Source organism: Rhincodon typus, chromosome 15, assembly GCF_021869965.1.
Source record: "Rhincodon typus isolate 14 chromosome 15, sRhiTyp1.1, whole genome shotgun sequence".
Classification (NCBI taxonomy): Eukaryota; Metazoa; Chordata; class Chondrichthyes; order Orectolobiformes; family Rhincodontidae; genus Rhincodon; species Rhincodon typus.
The window spans coordinates 2,732,972-2,755,210 of NC_063346.1; the positions used below are offsets into that span (position 1 = coordinate 2,732,972).

Sequence of the window (22,239 nt, forward strand, 5' to 3'; positions counted from 1 at the left end):
TTTTCTGAAGAAGGGTCTAGGCCCGAAACGTCAGCTTTCCTGCTCCTCTGATGCTGCTTGGCCTGCTGTGTTCATCCAGCTCTACACCTTATCTTGTTTATTCAAGAGTCAGTTTGTTTTAACTTGGTGCTGTAAATAGTGTGAGAAGCTCTACCATAATGGGTGTGCTATTGTCTTGTCTTGCAGTTCGTTCTTTTGGGACAGAGGATAGGCCTACGGACAGACCAATACCACCTCGTGATGAAGTGTTTGAGTACATCATCTTCCGGGGCAGTGATATCAAAGATCTCACAGTGTGTGAGCCACCAAAGCCTCAGTGTTCTCTGCCTCAGGATCCTGCTATTGTTCAGGTGAGTTGAGATGATCTGTGGGGAAGATGGCAGCTGCTGTGTTGGAGGTTGAAATCACTGATCTCTGGTGAGCTGGGGCTGGTGAGTGATTTACTGTTGTCTGGGATTTCTGTTTCCAATGGCTGTCTAGTTTCCCCCACTGAAAAAAATGTTTGCAGTCAACTGAGTACAAGAATGGGCTGGCTGTGATGCTGTTTTGATCAAACCAGCCTGTCAACCTACTTCTATTAAAGTAAAACAAAGAACTGTGTGAATGCTGGAAATCTGAAAGAAAAACAGAAATTGCTTGCAAAATTCAGCAGGTCTGGTAGCATCTGTGGAGAGAAAGCAATATTAACGTTTTGGGTCCAGTGGCCAACTTGTATTGTTTGGACTGCCCAGAAGAAAATATTGATGGCTGCAACCTAATAATCGTAATGTACCCAGCAAAGGTTCAATGGCTTGAAGTTAGGGATGAATTGGCTCTTGTGGTTTTGGCCTCTTAAGTTGACAGTCAAGTGGCAAGTGATGGCTGTTCCATCACAGCTTGTATAACAGGCAAGCCCTTGTCACAACAGGGGTGCTAACCTGCCCCATTGGGCAGTGTAAGCAATCTTTACTCAAAATCTGCACTGTGCTTTGCTCTGGATCAAAGTTAACTCTTGAGCTTTCCTTGGGTTTTATGGAAAAACTGCACTTGAGTGCTCATATTAGGTGTTAAACATGAGAAATAGGTTGCTCTGACTGTTCTTTCCTACCCTTGAATGCAACAACACCCGTTTTCCCTCCTCCCCTACAACCTCCAAAGTAACAGCAGTTGTTTATGAGAGATAATTTTAAAAAGTTTGGAAAGTCTTTTCAAGACTTTCATATTGTCAGCTAATGTTGTTTGCGTACAAGATGATTGTTATATGTCACTAATAATTTTCAGAAATATATTCGGTGCATAGGTCAAATATGAATTAAGATCCATCACTTAACAGACTGTGTGTCTGTGACCATATATATCCAGTTGTATTTGTGTACATGTTTGGCAGCTTGTGTTCATGCACTCAAGTGTCTAATTTGTGGAGGCAGAAGCTTGGAAAAGTAGATGATTATTCATAAATTAAGGTGGGCAATAAAGACCTACAATTTTTGGCAAAAGTCGTCAGAAAATCGTGGAATCCGTGCAGTGCAAAAAACAGGCCATTCGGCCCAACAGGTCCACACTGCCTCTCCGAAGAGCATCCCACCCTGACTCATTCCCCTAACCCTGTATTTCCCCATGTCTAACCCAAACATCCCTGGACACTACAGGCAATTTAGCATGGCCATTCCACCTAGCCTGCAAATCTTTGGATTGTGGGAGGAACCCAGAGCACCTGGAGGAAACCCACGCAGACAACGGGGAGAATGTGCAAATAGACAGTCACCCGAGGTTGGTATCGAACCTGGGTCCCTGACGCTGTGAGGCACCAGTGCTAACCACTGAGCCACCTTGCCGCGTCCTACAACTTTGACCTTCTCACTGTTTTTGACATTGTGCAGTTGTAGATTTTGAAAATGGTCTGATGTATTTGGGATCGGATATAGCATGTATGTTGAGCTAATCGGCATAGGTCTGAGGTTGAATCTAGTCCTTTCTATTCTCTGGTTTTATTTGATAGGGATGGTACTGCTGTGATTTTAACTTTTCGTGCATCTCTCAAATAGCGTTTGCACAGATCGGGAGCTCACTGGTGCCATCTTGAGGCACCACTGGGTGCAGCATCAATGCAATTCAGGGCTAAAGATTGTCATGTCTTTTTGTTAAATTTTGTGAATTTCTCAAACGTAATAAACCATTTTTAAAGTTTGTACCCTTTAGTGATATTCCTTAAGTTTGTTAAATGCCGTGGATGTTGGTTAAATGCTGTGGACATTCCTTTTAAATACAACTGCATCCCAAGTACGCCAAATAAAAACACCGAGTTCCACATCCTAGGTAACGATATGTCTCCCAAGTTCCTTAATTGATTTATTATTGACTTCTATGAGCCCTAGTTTTGGACTTTCTCACAACATAAACGTTGAGATGTTTTCACTTATGAACTCACCACTTCCCTTAATATCTATTATGTCAACCCTCAGACTTTTTCTTCTATATATATGTTACATGTAGCTTCTAACTGTACCTCCCACTGTTCTTTGTAATCATTATGTGTGGTGACTAATCTTGGCTGAGATTGTAGCAGGTTTACTAACTTAGAAGTAGAAAATAGACGACAGTTCATTTGGTCCATTGTCAAGATAGTCATTAAGAACTCCAAATGGAAATTCAGAAGATACTTCACCCAGTGCTAAGAATGTGGAACTCACTACTATGAAGAACATTTGATGTGAACTGTACAGTTATATTTAAGTGGAAGGTAAGAAGGATTCTGTGGGAGAAATGAATCAATAGATGGTTCTAATGGGAGATTTACATGAGAAATTAAGAGGCAAATTGAAAGGATTGTAAACATTAGCCTAGATTGGTTGGACTTAATGGCCTGTTTCTGTGTCATATATCAAATCGAATCAATCAATACATACGCTTGGGAAAAAAAAACACTTATTCAGTTTAAGATGACAAGGTTTGGAGCTGGATGAACACAGCAGGCCAAGCAGTGTCAGAGAAGCAGGAAAGCTGACGTTTTGGGTCTGGACCCTTCTTCTGAAAATTTTCTGAAGTTGGTAATGTTCCCCAGAACCTGCTGCCCTTCTAGATTGTAGTGGTCATGGGTTTGGAAAGTCCTGTAAAAGGAGATGTGTTGAATTGTTGCAATTCAACTTGTGGATGCTACAAAATATTGTTATTGAGCATTGGTATTGAGGGAGTAAATGATTGTTGATGTGTGCCAGACAAGTAGGCTGCTTTGTCCCAGATAGTGTCCGCTTCTGGAGTTGTTGGTTGTTGGAAGTTTTTTTTTCCCCTTCATCATTCCTTCAGTTAGTGAGTTCTGGCCTCTCTCACCCTCTAATTCTTTTCCAAATTAGTTTAAAACTATGTCCCATGGTTATTGACTATTCAACATTTGTTCATTTGAAGGAGACCAGAAGCCCATCTTCATTTAGTTTTGGATTTAAACAAAATGAAACATTGCAAACACATTATTCCTAACTCTCTAACCCACCACCTTCATCAGGAAGATGTTTTTCATGTGTTCACAGGTCATTGTCCAGATAAGAGCCCCTACCTTAATTACGTTAATCCTTATTTCGTTAACATTATCCCTCTGCCCAGGGAAACTGGTCTTTCCTATCTACCTTATTTAGACATTTTACTATTTTGTACAGCTCTTTGTTTTTTCCAGAACAATGTAAAGCTACTCAATTTTTCTTCATAGCTAAAACTCTTGATGCTTGGCAGCATCTTCTCAAATTTCACTCTTGTTCTGACCAGTGGTTTCATATCTATCTTGTAATACTTGCAGTACTCCAACTGGGGCCTAATTGACGCTAAATTTTTTTTATCAGGAACTTGTATTTCACTCTCCTTTATAGATGCTGCCATACATGCTGAGTTTTTCCCAGCAATTCTTTTTTAATTTCACATCTCTATCATCAGTGTTTTTGTTATAATGTCTTATACAGCTTCAGTAAAACCACCTTACACTGCAGTCTTGACCTCAGCAAATAAGAGGCAATCCTGTATGTCAACCTCCCCTACCTTCAGGGATCTACAAACCTGAACTTCATTGTTCCTCTCTTCCCCTGAACTGCTCCAATTCCTACCATTTAATGTGCATTCCCTTGCCTTGTTTGTCCTCAAATGAATTAATCTACACTTTTTTTCAGATTGAATTAACATTGGTGAGATGTGTAGGAAAGTGACAATCTATTGATACCTTCTTCCAGTCTATATTCTTTTGTATTGTTTGCAAGTTGCCTAATCATCTCCCTTACAGTTAAGCCAGTCATTGCTGTTTACCATGATCACAAGAGACCTAAGATTGAATCTTGTGTCACAATCTTAGTCTCAAATCATTCTTTGTCCATTGCATTTGCTGTCGCCATCTATCACGGAACATTTGGATCCAGCTTACTACTCCTTCTTAGATCCCGTGAGCATTTGACTTTCTGACCAGTTTGCAATGTAGAATGTTGTCAGAGCCTTGCTAAAATCTGTATAGACCTCATTAAACGTGTGGGCTGTCTTTTATTCCCCCCCCACCCACCACTGATTCATAAGTTAGATACAACTGTTCCTTGACAGATTTGTGCTAATTGTCCTTGTTTAATCTGCACCTGTCTAAATGAAATTTTTTTTGTTCTTCAGAACAAAAGCTTCCTCACAGAAAACTACTTGGCCGTGAAATAATTGAACATTTTGGAGAAGGAGAGTGGAGTGTGCAAGCTATAGAATGATTCCTCAGCACTCCATGGCTATAATACTGCATTTTTTTGTTTCTTTGCCTTCACAGTCTTCACTTGGCTCCTCCTCAAGCTCTTCTTTCCAATCTGTGGGTTCCTATCCACCATTCAGCAGAATGCCAGCGTATAGCCAGTTTGGGCCAAGCCCACTAGTGACGCAGCAGTACAATGCGGTTGGTGTTGGTAAGTTTTAATTTGTAGCAAGTTAGTAAATAAAAATGTCATCCTCATTCGAAATGATTCCTCCCACTGCTGCTGCTTCCTTCCGTGTGGCACAAGGGAAATTCTGCATTGTCAAGGCCGTTCTCCTTTTTCAAACCTTAGGCCAAGTATGTCCCCTTGGGTAGATCTAAAAGATCCATTGACATTATTTGAAGAGCAGATATGTTCTGGTGTTATCTCTTGGTTGGCACCATCAAAAACTGATCGTGTATTTTGTTTTTGTCAGGGGGCTATTGTGTACGGATATTCTGAAGTGACCACATTTAAGATTAAAAAATAAGATTAATTATTTTTTAAGTCACCTCAGCGTGTTATATAAATGCCTATGCAATCATTTTTACCAGCAGTATTGTGTCTGATGCCAATGAACAGGTCCAAGTATATGTCGGGTGAAAACTTACTTTGTTTTCCATATATTGTTACTGTGAAGGAATGGCCACAGTTATCCTTCACTTGACAACAATCCCATTTACGTTCTTGGAGTTGTGCAGTGAATTGAGTTGAGGTATATTAGCAATTGTTGAGAGTGAAGTTTGGAAAATGGGATTCATTGATTTTATGATGTGTTAACTGTTGAAGATTTGTAGTTTTCCCTCAGAACAGGAAATCATTTTGTTTGTACAGGCCAGATAGTGCAATAAGCATTTATCTGTTCATTCTCTTATCCTTCTAAAGGATGTGGCAAGGTCCGTATTTGTTGCTCATCTAGAATTACTCTTGAACTGAATGGCTTGCTAGGCCATTGTGGAGGGTAGTTAAATATCACCCATATGCAACCCAGACCAGTAAGGATGACCAATTTCCATCCCTAAAGGAAATTAATGAGTTAGTTGAGTTTTTACAGCATGTTCATTTCATGGCACCATTAGTGGAACTAACTTTCAATTTCACATTTTTCTTAGTTGAATATGAAGTTCAGCTGTCACAGTGAGATTCAGACCTTATGCCCTATTAGCCTGGGCCTCTGGATTAGTAAATGAGTAATATTATCCCCATTCTACCTTTTTTTTTCCCCAAATTCATTTCCAATCCAACCCAAACAAAACAAATGAATTAAAGACCAAATAATTAACTGGAAGAGTTAATATATTTTTGTGGCTTAGTACCACCTCTGTAATGCATGTGATGCATGCCCATTCAAGACATGCTTATTATCTTCAGCATTATGCAGGAAGGAGTCCCAGTCTTGCAGTGTTTTAAGGGTTCTCCATTTTTTTTGAACTGCTGTAAAATATGAATAGTGGTGACAGTGAGGCTACTGTCCAGGGATTCTTGATCCCTTGGCTTCAGTTGCAGACTTTGAACACTAATTCAGCAATTATTCCAATGAGATGGCCTTCTTTCTAATCTGGAATTATTGGTGGCTGCTGATTAATAAACATCCAACTTGTGAATTACTTAGGACTGAAATCCCACATTAAAAGTATTTATTTTAAAGATCCAACATGTAAACATTCATTCATACTTATGGCTATTTTGTGCTGTGTTGAGTTCCAACTTGTATACAAATCGACTTAGGACTGTACTCAGGAATGGAACTTGGGGACTGCCTGTATGTGAGTAGTTATCATAGGAGTTATCGGATGAAATTGCAAAGCCATCTGCTCTGCAACTTCTTGACTGTAATCCACTCTATTTGTTAAGGCAGATAATCTCACATCTTGAGTGGAATTTGAGGGGACTTGAATGGTGTCAGGTGAAAACCCAACTGGACTTGACAGTGATGTCTTCACATTTGAATAGCTGACTGAATTCATCATTTCAGCTCAGGCCTAAACGTTTAAAATTCATTATTGACACACAGAGAGTGTGTTCCCCTATGTTGCAGCCATATGACCTCGTCAATTCTCCAGTGTACTTTTTGAAACGTTCCCATGTAGGACTTGAGTTTCAAAGGCAATCTTTATGACGTAGAGGTTACTTGGCTGATCAAATCCATGTACCTATAAAGAAATCCAGTTAGTCTCATTCCTTTTGGGATTACTCTTCTCTGCTTCCACCACCATCTGGATGCAGAGAATCCCAAGGTCATTACCACTCATTTTTTCACTGCATCAGTGTCCAACATCTTGAACTTGTGGGTTCTTTTGTGCTGCGTCATCGAGTAATGGGAACAGTTTTTATTCCTCTGTAATAATGTGTCAAATGTCCCTCCAGTTCCTTCGCCTCAAGGCAAACAGACTGATGTACAAAACTAACTGTTGCTAAAATCTACCGTCCCTGGAAGCATCCTGGTCAATTTCCACGTAACCTCTCAAAGAATGCCACCATTCTTCAAGTGTGATAACCTATTTATGGCCTAACCAGAGCTTTGTTCAGGTCCAATATAAGTTCCCAGCTTTTGTACTCTCTGCCTCTGTTTATGAAGCTGAGGACCTCCAATGTTTGGCTAACTACAAACTGTGTCCTGCCACCTTCAAAGAACAGTGTACACTGTAGAACTGTATCAGTTAAGTTGATACTGTCTATCCCTTATGCCAAGATTCAACACCTCCTGCTCCACATATAAAGTTCCATCTTTTGCTTATCTTCCAATTCTGCTAATCTATCTTTGTTCTGTTATAGTCAATGAATGTCATCCTTAAACCTCCAGATTTGATACCATCAACAAATTTTGAATTTTGTCCTAGATTCCACAATCCATGAAGTAGAAACATATTTGATATGTAAAAAATAGCGACTAGACTGGAATTGAAGCAATATCTATATAGCTAGTTTAAAACTTAGATTTAGGAGTTGGGCAGAACTTGGCCAAGATATTGGAGCTTACTTCAATGCTTTGTGATTGCTGACTGGAGTTTGTCACTACAGATTATCCCATTCTTCTATGAGATGCTGCAGAACTCACCTCTGCTATTTGTTGTCAGCAGACAGATCTCATAGCAGCTACCAGCTGTCGAACTCAAAACAAGAATCTAAATTAGAATGTACATCAAGAAGATTTAAGGATTAAATCTCTCATCTGCACAATTAATAAATTGTAAATGAAAAGCAGAATACTGTGTGTGTTGGCAGCCTGAAATATAAACAGGAAATGCTGGGAATAAGGTTTGTAGCAGCCTCTGTAGAGAGAACATAATGATTGTTGAACTTTGGATCCTGATAATGTTAGATCCTCATCTAATTATCAATACCAGGGTTAATTCTGTTTTGTTTTTTCGTACTTTTTTTAGCCCATGATATTTACGCAGATTATTTATTTTCAACCAATCATTGAATGTTTGACATTACCATTTTTTCCAGAGGATAATTATAATAATGGTAACTGGAGAGTTTCAGATATGTTGTTCTTGGGTCTTTCATTTTCTGTAGTGACGGTCAGGGTGATGGTGTCATTGGCCCTCAGTTATGTAAAACTAAATCTGCTTTGAAATGACAACACGAGTTAAACCTAACTATTTTGTTTCCATTTCTTTTCCCTCTTCACTGTTTCGTTGATGTGATAACCCTTGAAGTTTAATTAAGTGGTTGTTGTTCATATTGAAACCAAAGTAGTGAATACTATCAAGCCCCCTTCGTCTTTGAGGGCATTACTGTTGAAAACAATCCATTTGCAGGTGTAAATCTACATTTGCAGTCATTTGTAAAAGTATCTGGCTAAGTTGTTTGTTCCTCACCTTCCCCCAAACCACCAGAGAGACATTATAGCTCTGGCTGAAATTGACCAACGTTGGAATTGAAGCGATGATGCTTCATGTGTGTGGACCAATAAGACTGTCCTAATCATAGGGTCTGGCAAATCCAGAGGTATCAACCATAGCAATCGTCCACTCATTTGAGTAGTAATTTCTATTTTGGATAAGTACATGAATAGGAAAGGTTTGGAGGGATATGGGCCAGGAGCAGGCAGGTGGGACTAGTTTAGTTTGGGATTATGTTCGGCATGGACTGGTTGGACCGAAGGGTCTGTTTCTGTGCTCTGACTCTACGAACAAGGCTGTTTCACACACCTCCTAACTTGGTTACGTGAGTTTAGAACTGTCTTTGATCTCCAGTTCTTACCCACCTTCTCAGGGTGAATAGTTGTGCAGAGGTTGCCATATTCTCTTTGGAAATGACCAGTGGGATGGATTCTACATTGAGCAGGGGCAAAATAACTTGGTTATATAATCGAAAAACCACCTTCTACAGTACCATCTGTCAAGGAAGGTGATCTGAATATTTTCTATAACTGATGTGGCAAACAGCATTTGCATTTTGATGCACCTGTTCAGAATTTGTTCTTCCTGAAATTCCATAGTATCTAGGAAGTTATTATTATTGAAGGAATTGAGACACCTAACTTAAAATCTTCATTCATAAATAAAGCAGCCTCTGCACCCCATATTTTGGCCCAGTTCACCTTGGCATTTTCAAAGGAGTTTGAAACTTGTCATTTTGATGTAGATGAGTGATCATAGATTGTTAGACTTTTTATTTGCCTGTGTAACAGCAAGCGAGAAGTGAAGTTTGGTCTGTGAAACTCACCATCCCCAAATCTCTTTAAAGCCCTGTTTTTGTAATTTTCCCGGCTAATAATACAAATATAACCTTCAGACTGTGAGAAGTATTTCAGTTCAAAGCTTCAAAGCATGGATACGATATCATTGTTTTGTGTCTGATAGTTGAGAGTTCGTAATCCTTGAATCTAGATTTTACCTTTGCAAATGGAAGTTTTAGAGCTTAACAAATAATTCTTAAGAAAGCTTGTCTTGTCAAGTGGAGGAGGGGTGTTTTGCTTTTTATTGACTGTATTAATGGATTCTGATGTGGCAGTGATGGCAGGATCTTTGTAATGTTTTATCTTTTTTTGAATTCTTCCCCTTGTTTTTGTTACTGGATACGAACAGGAGGTCCCTCGTCATCTTTCAACAGCAACAAAACCAGCTTCGCATCACTTACACAGACCAGCTCACTGGCTTCGACCGCCAAACCCGATACAGGTTCACTGAAATTGCAGTTAGCTTTTCAGGGTAAAGTCTTTAACATATTGAAATTAAAAGAAAGTAACTGTAAAATTATGCGATGAAAGTATCCATTGAAGAGTTGAGAGAAAGGGCATCTATCAAAGTTGCTTTATATTTCCAACTCTGCAGTCTCCCCTGCAGTATCTGAAATGAGCATTATGAAAATGCACCAAGGCCCTTTGAAGTGATCAGTATAAACTGACCACCTTTCACACGTGTATGCTTTTTCTTGCTGGGGTTTTCAAGGGCTGAGTTTTCTTAATTATTTTGCCCAATGTGGTTCATGACAAAGTCTTCAGCCACATCTCTCAATAATGATCTTGGTATTCACCCTAATGTCACCTGCATCTATTACAGGGATGATTGGCTTGAAATTGGTAATGGGAATCCTGCTTTTACTTGCTTTTCTCCTGCCTAACTGAAGACCCCAAGTGTTAATTGAAATCTCTGTTCGGAATTAGCTAGCTCAGTATAAAATGCAGGAGTAAATTTGAGAGCTTTTAGGTTTGTAAAGCCTAAGTATTGTTTGAAACCAGCACACTTAACTGTCTGATACATTCCAAGAAGCATTATGTCTATTTTTTAATGTATAGCAAGTTAATCTTTTGCAGGTGGATGAGATGGATTGTCCCCTGAGATTGCAAATGCAGTTGAGTTTCCATAACTGTAGTTAACTGTACCATTGTTAAACTTCTCCAGCTTTTAATTTTGTCAGGTAGTTCATAAGATCAACTAACAATGGGACTTGAGCAGTTAGAACAAATCGTAGTGTAAAGTCCCACACTGTGCATAATGACTTATCCCATCTAAAACAGGACTTGTGCAGAGTGTTATGATCATGTTGACTAGGTGCAGGGGTGTGATCTCATGAAAAAGCCAGAATTTAAGACTGCGATAAGGGAGCAAGGGAGATGTTTAGTTTTGTTGCACGAGAGGCTTTAGAAATGGAAATTTCCTGCAATGAATAATGTTTGATCTGAGGCAGTGTTCCTGGCTTCCGGCTTACTATCCTGTACTTTTGAAATGAAAAATGCAATTCTTTATTCTTAATTAGGTTGGCTTTTGGAATAAAGCAAAACCTAATTCTTCTATGTATCCTCCACCTTTCAAGTCTACTGCCTTCAAAAAAAAAATCCACTTTTGATACATCCCATTTTGCAATCTACCCTCCTAGCCCAAGCCACACTTTGTTCAAATTCTCCAGTATCTGGACTCCCAGATTCATGCCAATTTTTCTTCATGTCTGAACTTCCCCACTCTTGGCTTCTGACCTGCTGCAGCATTGAAACTGTGCTCATGAAAGCCACAATGGCATCTTATGTGACACTGATCCTAATAAACAATCTCTCCTCTCTCCTCTTCCTCCTCTACTTATCTGCAGTTTTTGACAGAGTTGGTCATACCACTCCTTCTGTATCACTTCTGTGTAGTCCCACAGCCACCGTTTTAAAATTGTAACCACCAGACCCCAAAACCTTTTGGGTGACAGTTTTTGAATTGTTCCCTTCTGTTAACCACGATGAAAGTAGTACTGTATGATGAATATATTGTATGCAGAGGGAAAGGAGGAATGGGAGTTCTTGGACTGAGAAGCGAGAACCTGTTTCAGACAGTTCATATGTTTCTGAGACTCGCTCCTCATGGACATTGGCTGCAGCTTGGAAAACTGATGTTAACTTCTCAGATCTGTGTTCAAGTGGTGAAGCCTTTAAGGTGAATGAAACTTGTATTTATAGATTTGGAAATTGTCATTCTGGAACCTTGCAGACTCAGCCTCTTGTTAGCTATCAACTGTCTTAGCTACAAATGTTTGCAGTGTACCACTTGTGTGTGTCTGGCTATCTGTAATGTAGCTTTTGCTGCATTCTTTTACAGGCCGATCAAGCCCAAAACTGGATTCAATGAGGAAAAGTCCAACAATGGAACAAGCAGTGCAGACAAATACTTCTCAGGCCCCCGTGGGCAGGAGGAGTCCTGTGTTAGCCAGACCTCTGCCGTCCGTTCACCATCACAAACCAACAGATTCTCATGATGCAAGAAAAGGTAAGAATTGAGTTCATGTCCAATAGATAGTTGCAGTCTAAACCAAACAAACTGGTCCAAATGCTTAGTCATTGCCTGTGTTTATGCTCCTCCGCTTTATCTGTTTGAAATGTGCAAAAATTTGGTACACTGCTGCTGTATAACAGTACTATCTACAGTAGAGATCAAGTGAAGGTTCATCGGCTGTGAAATGATTCTATTCTGTTCTAAATGAATAGAGTCGTGCACTTTCACCTTGTCAGCAGAAGTGTGCAATTAACAAGTGCATTGGTTTCTTTTTGTTTCAATTTGCTCATGGGATGTGGGTGTCACTGGCTGAGCCAACATTTATTGCCCATCTCTAGTTGACACTTGAACTGACTGGCTTGCTGGGGCCATTTCAGATGGCAGTCACAAGACAAACACGTTGTTATGTGTGTGGAGCTACACGTAGACCAGGCCAGGTAAGAATAACCTTGAAGGACATGGTTGAAACTAGGAGTTTTTATGATAATTGACGATGGTTGCATGTTTTATGTAGTGGCTAGTTTTAAATTTCAGATATCATTGATTCAGATTTTTTCATCTGTCATGGTGAGAGTCAAGCACTTGTCTCCAGACCATTAGCATGGGTAACTGGATAATAAATCCAGTGACAATACAACTGTATTGCCACCTCCCCTGTGTCCTTTTATTTTTGGCTAGTGATAAATCCTCAGCAGTAAACTAGGCTAAGTCATAGTTCCCAGTCAGTTGTGTAGTTTTACATTTATGTTATGAATTTTATCCTCTTTCCTACAGGCTAACACACACTTTAGATTAGACAATTTTAAGAAGCATTCAAAGATATGAGAGGAATCGTGGTCCAATTTGAAGACAGCAGCTTTAAGTTACTGATCCTTGAACAAATATAAGTACAATTGTGAAGGGTTGTTTTGGCTTCTATGGATTTAAAATTGAGACTTTTTGTGTTTCAGTGACAATGGCATATGACATAAGGATTACATAATGCCCTGCAAAGAATCAGAGAAAGCATCTTAAATTGCTTTGGATCTTTGATATATAAATATGAACCTATTGAATCTTCATTTGTTATCCAGTGTTGAGAACTTACCAAGATTGAAGTTCATATTTTGTGAGATCAGTACATTGACCATCTTTTGATTTCTGTCTAATAATTAGATGAGATAACATAGCTTTGGATGCAGAAGATATGAATTGGTTTGATCTTAGAACATAGAACAGTACAGGCCCTTCGGCCCTCGATGTTGTACTAAACTTTTACCTTAAACCTAAGGTCTATCTAACCTCCACCCCTATCTAATAGCAGCTTAAGTGCCCCTAATGAGGCCGATTCCACTACCCATTCCGGCAATGCATTCCACGCCCCGATCACTCTCTGAGTAAAGAACCGACCTCTGACGTCTGCCCTATATTTACCTCCACTCGCTTTAAAACTATGCCCCCTTGTAATAGCTGCCTCCACCCTAGGAAAAAGTCTCTGGCTGTCCATTTTATCTATACCTCTGATCATTTTGAACACCTCTATCAAGTCACTTCTCATCCTTCGTTCTAAAGAGAAAAGCCCTAGCGCTCTCAACCTTTCCTCGTAAGACCTTCCTTCCATTCCAGGCAACATCCTGATAAATTTCCTCTGCACCTTTTCCAATGTTTCCACATCTTTCCTCTAATGAGGCGACCAGAACTCAACACAATACTCGAGATGTGGCCGAACAAGGGTTTTGTATAGCTGGAGCATAACTTCACAGCTCTTGAACTCAATCCCTCTATTAACGAAAGCTAACACTCCATACGCCTTCTTAACTCTATCCACCTGGGTGGCAGCTTTCAGGGAAATGTGGACATGAACCCCAAGATCCCTCTGCTCCTCCACACTGCCAAGAATCTTTCCATTAACCCTGTATTCTGCTTTCAAGTTTGACCTTCCAAAATGAATCCCCTCGCACTCTTTTCAGGGTTAAACTCCATCTGCCACTTCTCAGCCCAGCTCTGCATCCTATCAATGTCCCTTTGTAACCGAGAACGGCCCTCCGTACTATCCACAACTTGACCCACCTTCGTATCGTCTGCAAACTTGCTAATCCACCCTTCCACTCCTTCATCCAAATCATTTACAAAAATCACAAATAGAAGAGGACCCAGAACTGATCCTTGTGGTAGCTGAGCACCAAGTTGAATATTTTCCGCCCACTACCACCCTTCGTCTTCTAAGGGTCAGCCAATTCTGAATCCAATCTGCCACATTTCCCCCTATCCCATGCCTCCTTACTTTCTGCATGAGCCTACCATGGGGAACCTTATCAAACGCCTTACTTAAATCCATGTATACCACATCCACTGCTCTACCTTTATCCACGTGTTTGGTCACCTCTTCAAAGAATTCAATAAGGTTTGTGAGGCATGATCTACCCCTCACAAATCCATGCTGACTATCACGAATCAAACTGTGCCTATCTCAGTGATCATAAATCCAGATTCTCAGAGCCCTTTCCAATAATTTGCCCACCACTGAAGTAAGACTAACTGGCCTCTAAGGTTTTGGAGTAGATCTGTAGCTCGGGTTGTGGGTGTTGAGGTTGGTTGGCTCGCCGAGCTGGTTTGTTGTTTTGCAGACGTTTCATTACCGTGCTTGGTAACGTCCTCAGTGCAGCCTCTGATGAAGCGTCAGTGTGTTTTCCCGCCTGGTTTTTAAACTCTGGGGTCCGTTGAGATGGATTGCCTCACTTCTGGTTTTCCTTCATAGTGGAATGTATACGGGGTCGACCCCAATGTGTTTATTAATAGCATGCTTCGTGGAGTGCCATGCTTCCAGGAATTCTCGTGCTTGTCTCTGCCTAGCGTGTCCCAGGATCTTGCTGTTGTCCCAGTTGAAGTCCTGGTTCTCCTTGTCCATGTGGATTGAGACGAGTGAGTATTGGTCGTGTCTTTTTGTAGCCAGTTGGTGTTCATGTACTCTTGTTAGTTTCCTTCCTGTTTGTCTGATGTAGTGTTTCTCGCAGTCTCTGCAGGATATTTTGTAGATGATGTTGGTCCTGTCCATGGCGGGGAGTGGGTCTTTAGTTCAGGTGAGCACTTGTCGTAGGGTTGACATGGGCTTGTGTTCCATTCTGATGCTCAGCGGTCGTAGGAGTCTTGTGGTGAGTTCCGGTGTGTTCCTGATGTAGGGTAGTGTGATGAGTGTGTTGGGGCGTGTAGAATCTTTCTGATGCTGTTCGTGTAGGCATCTTCTGACCCAGTTCTTTGGATATCCACTATCCTTGAACACTTGGAAGAGGTATTCTTCTTCCTCTTGGCGTAGTTCTATATTGCTGCATTGTGTTGTTGCCCTTTTAAATAGTATTCGCACGCAGCTTCGTTTGTGTGTGCTGGGATGGTTACTATTGAAGTTCAATACCTGGTCTGTGTGTATGGCTTTTTTTGGTGTACTTTCGTTTGCAGTTCCCCATTTGTTCCCATTTTCTTGCCAATTTGAGTGTGTTGCGCCCGTAGGTCTCTAAGGCTTTGGAGTAGATCTGTAGCTCGGGTTGTGGGCCTGTAATTTCCGGGGTTATCCCTATTCCCTTTTTTGAACAAGGGAATGACGTTTGCCACTCTCTAATCTTCCAGCACTGTACCCGTGGACAGTGAGGACGAAAAGATCATCGCCAAAGGCCCTGCAATCTCTTCCTTCGCTTCCCATAGAATCCTTGGATAAATCCCATCAGGCCTGGGGGACTTATCTATCTTCAAGTTCCTCAAAATTCCTAGTACATCTTCCTTACTAACATCAACCTCCTCTAGCCTACCAGCCTGTTTCACACTGTCCTCCCCTACAACTAGGTCCCTCTCAGTTGTGAATACCGAAGAAACGTATTCATTAAGGACCTCTCCTATCTCTTTAGGCTCCGTGCACAAATTTCCTTTACAATCCTTGGTCGGCCCTACCCTTTCTCTGGTCAGTCTCTTATTCTCTTATTCCTCCTGTACATGTAAAAAGCCTTGGAGTTTTCCTTGATCCTATCTGCCAAGGTTTTCTCATGCCCCCTTATAGCTCTCCTAAGCCCTTTCTTCAGCTCCTTCCTGGCTAACTTGTATCCGTCTAGAGTCTTTTCCGATCCTTGTTTCCTAAACCTTATGTAAGCATCCTTCTTCCTCTTAACCAGTTGTTCGACCTCTCTCGAGAACCAAGGCTCCCTTACTCGACTGCATCTTCCCTGCCTGCTAGGGACAAACCTATCGAGCGCATGCAGTATGCATTCCTTAAACAATCTCCACATTTCTACAGTGCTCTTCCCTGACAGTGTCTGTTCCCATTTACTGTTACCCAGTTCTTACCTAACAGAATTATAATTACCCTTCCCCCAATTATAAACCTTACCCTGCTGTATGTACCTATTCTTTTCCATGACTATTGTAAAAGTAACAGAGTTATGATCGCTACCACCAAAATGCTCTCCTACCAACAGGTCTCACACTTGGCCTGGTTCACTGCCAAACACCAAATCCAAAGTGGCCTCTCCTCGTGTTGGTCTATCTACATACTGTGTCAGGAATCCTTCCTGAACGCACTGGACAAAATCCGCTCCATCTAAACTATTACAACTAAAAAGTTTCCAATCAGTGTTTGGAAAGTTGAAGTCACCCATGACTACAACTGTGACTTCTGCACCTTTCCAGTATCTGCCTCCCAATCCGCTCCTCCACTTCTCTGCAACTAACAGGGGGTCTGTTTTTAAAAAAAAAAACCCCAACAAAGTGACTGCTCCTTTCTTATTCCTGACCTCAACCCAAACTGATTCTGCAGACATATCATTCCGAACTGCCTTTCAGTAGCTGCTATACTAGCCCTGACTATTTTCTATCTTGATAGAAAATAAACCTGAGGTGTGTTTCAATGTTCTTCTCAGTGGTTTTGAGAATCTTTGTGCAAGCAAATTTATTGTTAACCTTCTTGTGTTACATTTTGAGGTATAATTTCATAATTGCTTTGGTACTGAAATGTAGGTCCTACGAAAGACTTAGAAAATAACATTGGCCTAGTCAGAGGCAGCATTATTCACTGCAATTTTGTCTTGTTTTAGTTTTTGAATCTCAAAAAGGTCTACGGCCAGAAAATGATCACTTTAAGAGTGAAAATCGGGAACCAAACAGGAGGCCATCAGGTATGTGACTTTGTTACCATCCAATAATCATTTCTTTGTTCTGTGACCTAATTCATTGTTGGGTACAGCTGAGTGAGAATGCTGGTCCAGCTGCAAATGGAGAGACCAATAGTGCTGGGCAGTAAATGGGAATACACTCGTACCTGCACTTAACTTCCTGGATGTGGTCTCCGGGGAGGTGGACCTGTTTGCCCTTGACTTTTGGGGTGTTAATGTATGTGTATTATAAGATCTTGTGTCAATACAATGTTGTGCTTAGCATAAGGTTGCATTTGCTGATATCTAGGAGTATGTATGGTAGCAACATAATTTGAAATAAATGGAAGTAAAAAATGATTTAAAAGAAAACTTAAATGCTCACAAACGAATAAAGAAATGAAAACATATTTTGGTGAAAAGAAAGCAAACTTACATGAAGGAGAGTTTTAATCAGGTTTATATTGTGCATGCTCGTCTAAAACAAAGCGGAGGTGAGCATACACAGTCCAAATTTATCATCAGATGGTGTCAGCAATTGCATGCTCTCCGTATAAACTGGGATTCCAGGTCAGACATTCACAGTCAGACAATCAATACTTTGGCGTATGTCGTCTATGAAAGTTTTAATGTGTCCCATTGAGCTTTAAATCTGATGGTATTTCATATTTCAGTAACTCCTTTATTCAAAAAGTATTGGATTACAGGTATGGCTATGAGGAAAGCTTAAAGTTCTCCAAGAAAAGATTAGTTCAGGTGAGATGTTGACCTAAAATTTGATGAAAAATGAGTTTAGAAGAAGTTTATAAAAGGTGTGTTGAGAATTAGGAGGTTTTTAAAAAGTCTTGCTACAGCTATTCCAGTTGGAAGCATCCTTCGCAAGTATCCAACCTTGTATGGTAAGCCATTTCTCATTACTGCATCTAAAATATTGCTGATTACTCAGCATATCGATGCCAATAATTCCTCTCCCAGTTTGGCTGGTTCTAATCTTCCCCACCTAGTGGTGTCCAAAAGGAATTGTTTTCCTTAAGTCTCCGTGACCTGATTAACTTAACTTCCATCACAGTCAGTGTCTCCAGTGACGAGTGTTTCATCAATGAAACCTTGTTTTGAATTCCAAGTGATCACATGAGGGCGATGTTTTTTTAAACATCATTTGTATAAAAAGGTTGCATAAATGTAATTATCATTAATGGAAAAAGCTGACTGGAAATTGCAGTTTTCAACTAATAATGTGGAACTAGTTGACAGGTTTAAACAAGGTACAATGAGGTGCCAAGAACAAGATGTATTTCGAAAAGCCAAAACAAGCAATGACTGTTTGGATCAGAGATAGTAGGAACTGCAGATGCTGGAGAATCCGAGACAACAAGGTGCAGGGCTGGATGAACACAGCAGGCCAAGCAGCATCATAGGAGCAGAGGGTTGGAGAAGCGTGGCAAGTGATTGCAATTACGTACAAAAACGTTTTCCAGTTTGAAAAGCTTAGAATTGCAGGATGTTTTAGATCTGTTGCTGGCCTTGTAGCTCTTGATGACTTGTCCAAATTTAACATTTGTGTAGGAAAGAAGTGGTTTTAATTTTAACTTTTAAAAGCATTAGAGTTTGATGTTCTTCCCATTTAATTTTCATAAGTTCAAAAATAAAAAATAATTTTGGGGACGGCTGGCCATTATACCCTGAACTTAAGCGAAGCATTTCACAAATATGAGACTCTTCAAAATTTAAACAACTTTTAAGTATTTTAATTTCAGGTATCTCCTTTCCTGGGTATTTGATGAGAATTGATTACTTAGGAATTTGATGCTGGTATATGATTTTGTCATATTGTTGTGCTAATTCCCATTCTGACCTGCTCCACTAATAAGTGGCTACTTCTCGCAGGGGCTACTGCAAGCATTTTTTGTCTTTGATTTCAGAGATCACTGTAATGTATATTTCCTTTGTTCATATCACTGACTGGGAATTGGTTTGTAAGTCCTTGAGTGGTTTCATGTTTCGACACCAAGTTTCAAGTATTTTTAATTTGCCTGTTCAGAGATATAGGGTTAGGCAATAAATGCTGGCCTAGCCAATAATTCCTATGTTCCTGTTAACAAACTTTTAAAAAGACCTTTGTGGCAGGGTAGAACTTCAATCTGGACCTACTTGCCCTAGAGATAGGGATCAACGTTACCTCTAAGCTGTGTGTATGCACAGCCGCTATGATGTTCTGTGCACAGCGATCAGCGATGGCACACTTATTGCGGCATTGACTTCCAGTTCCAGACGTTGCTGCTGTGTATAAACCTTGGAGGCACATGCAACTGCTAAGAAAGTTTGAGGGAACACTGGTAAAGATGGTACTATTGCTCCACAATATCCCCTTTTTTTTTTTTAAAACGTAAATTCCACCAGCTGCCATGGTGGCATTTGAACCCATGCCCCAAGTGCTTTAGCCTGGAACTCTAGATTTCTGAGATGAGTGACACCGCCACTACACTGTCTGGGTATGTGATTAGTTGAACTAATTAACAGAGTTTGGGTAAATTCATTCTATCAATCTCTATTCAACTGTATTTTGAAATTTGTGGCTGTTTCATCATTATATTGTGTATGAAACTGAGAGATCACTAGTTCAGAATTTCATAACCCTTTGTTGTATTAACTGTGGAGATGTTTTTTTTCACATGCAGTGCTTTCCTGGATAACCCATCTCATTTAGTACCGAGGAAGGGCCACTGGACGTGAAACGTTAACTCTGATTTCACTTCACAGATGCTGCCAGACCTGCTGAGCTTTTCCAGCAACTTCTGTTTTTGTGTCATTTTAGTACAAGTGCACCTCTGCAGTTGCACGACGAAGAATTCTTATTACTTAGATTTTGAAAGTATATTTGAAAGCATGTTAAAGTTGGCAGGCTGTCTATGTGCACACAATTCTGATTTGACTGATTTTACAACTTGCCTGTTTGTGGGCAAAGTGAGCTTTGGGATAATGTTCAAGACTACAGTTTAATCTTTGTTTTGTGCTGTGATTGATTTTGAGCTGCCTATGTAGGGATTGTATGAGATGAGATAGTAGATGAGTAAAATTGCCTTCTTGGATCACATCCATCCACAGGTACATATTGACTTGGTTTATTTACGCTGTTACAAATGGACACCTGTGGATGGAATACTATTTAACTGAAATAATGGGCTGCTGGAAGTATCTTAAGAAACCATGTCTTTATTGTAATCTTTGAAGATTCAACTGTAGGCACTTTGTTTCTGCACTTACCAGTTAGAGTCAAAAAGCCATATGGCATAGAAACAGGCTGTTCAGCCCACCATGTCTGTGCCAACCAATAAATGCCAAACCCCATATTCCCATTGACCTGCACTTGGTCCATAGCCTACTGTGACTCAGCATTTTAAAATACGCTTCCAGATGTTTCTTAAATTTATCACAGTACATGCCTGTGTTTGTTCCTCAGTACTCCCTGGGACTAGCATGCATTATGTACGTCCTTCTTCCCTTAATAAACCTCCCAAAATTCCATCTCCATTGCCGTGCCCATTTTATCAGCTGATCAATATCAAACTGTGGCCTTAGAAATCAGTGTTGTTGATAATATATCATCTGCAACTTACTAATTAAAATATTCTTCACATCCATGTCCTTCATGTACATAACATACAGCAAGGGTCCCCTCACTCATCACCCTTTGTAAGCCAGTTTTGGAACGGTTTTGCCAACTTGCCTTGGATCACATAAGCCTCTATCTTTGGTGCAGTCTTTCTAATGGGACCTTGTCAAAGGCCTTACTGAAGTCCATTTAAAATACATCAGTTGCACTACCCTCAATATATTTAGTCACTTTTTCAAACTGGATCCTCAGACAGGATCTCCATCCAACAGATCCTGGCTGACTATCCCTGATCAATCTCTGTCTTTCCAAGTATTGATTAATACTGTCCTTCAGAATTTTTTCCAGTAATTTTCCTACCACTGATGTCAGACAAACTGGTTTGTAATTACCTGCTGCCCGTTTTGAACAAGGAAACCACATTAGCTATCCTCCAGTCATCTGGTGACTGGGGCCAGCAAAGTATTAAGTATATCCACCAGGGCTGACAGTCTCCTCCCTTGTTCCCCATAGCAACCTGTAATAGATCTCATCAGGCCCGGAGGATTTCTGAATCGGCTTCTTGATGCGCTAACATTTCTTCTACCTGTTATCAGGGGGTCAGGCTGTCCGGCGAGGGCGTGGTGGGAGCCGAGGAAGGGGAAGATTCACTGTAAGAAGAGACGGCCCAATGAAGTTCGAAAAAGACTTCGACTTTGAAAGTGCAAATGCACAGTTTAACAAGGAAGAGATTGATAGGGAGTTCCAGAATAAGCTGAAATTGAAAGGTAATGTTTTCTTTTTTGGGTCTTGTGTTCACTGAGGCTACAGTTTCTTTATAGCATTGTTCACAGCTGAGGCTCTTGGTATTTTTACTGTTTATATACGTTGTCATTAGTGCCCTTTGACTTTGACTCATCTTTAGCACTCTGACTCCCACATACTGGCTGTGTGGGAAAACCAGACAAAATGGCTAACATATTCAAAGATTACGATGGCCAAGCATAGAACGCTATGGACCAGGTTTTGGAAAACGGGATTAGAACCATCTACAAGGCACAAGTCAGGAGGGTGATGGAATATTCCCCACATGCCTAGATGAGTGCATCTCCAACAACAGTCAAGAAGCTCGACACCATCCAACACAAAGCAGGCCACTTAATTGACACCACATCTACAAACAATGAATTTCTTCCCCTACTGCTGTTCAATAGCTCAATAGCAGCAGTGTGTACTATCTACGAGATGCACTGCAAAAATTCTCTAAAGATCTTCAGAAACTCACAACCACTACTGTCTAGAATGAGAGAGCAGTAGGATATATGGCAATAACCTTGCCTGCAAGTTCCCCTGTGAACCACCCACCATCCTGACTTGGAAGTATATTGCCATTCGTTCATTGTCATTGAGTCAATGTCAGGACTCCTGCATTAACACTGAGCAGCATGAAAGGAGAGTTCTGTTGCAGTCCTTCAGAACCGATGTTAAAATGAGGCTGATTCCTGTCTGCTCTGGTATCCTAATGAGACATCAAAGAAACCTTTTCTCTTCTTGCCTTGGCCCACATGATGTAAAATATATTTACTGCTTAAGTTTGTTTTCTCTATTGCAAG

At 40.5% G+C, this 22,239-nt stretch overlaps 1 protein-coding gene across 5 annotated transcripts in view; it reads left to right on the top strand.

Annotated features, from left to right (window-relative positions):
- Positions 1–22,239, top strand: part of LOC109919785 (LSM14A mRNA processing body assembly factor) — an 82,072-nt gene that overhangs the window by 46,236 nt on the left and 13,597 nt on the right. For 2 of the 5 annotated variants that reach the window (XM_048605610.1, XM_048605609.1), the window contains exons 2-7: positions 187–350; positions 4,757–4,889; positions 9,758–9,880; positions 11,750–11,917; positions 16,978–17,058; positions 21,244–21,414. In XM_048605610.1, coding sequence (XP_048461567.1) covers positions 187–350; positions 4,757–4,889; positions 9,758–9,880; positions 11,750–11,917; positions 16,978–17,058; positions 21,244–21,414 — 840 coding nt within the window. The remainder of the gene's footprint in view (positions 1–186; positions 351–4,756; positions 4,890–9,757; positions 9,881–11,749; positions 11,918–16,977; positions 17,059–21,243; positions 21,415–22,239) is intronic. The other 3 variants (XM_048605613.1, XM_048605612.1, XM_048605611.1) reach the window with 2 other exon arrangements.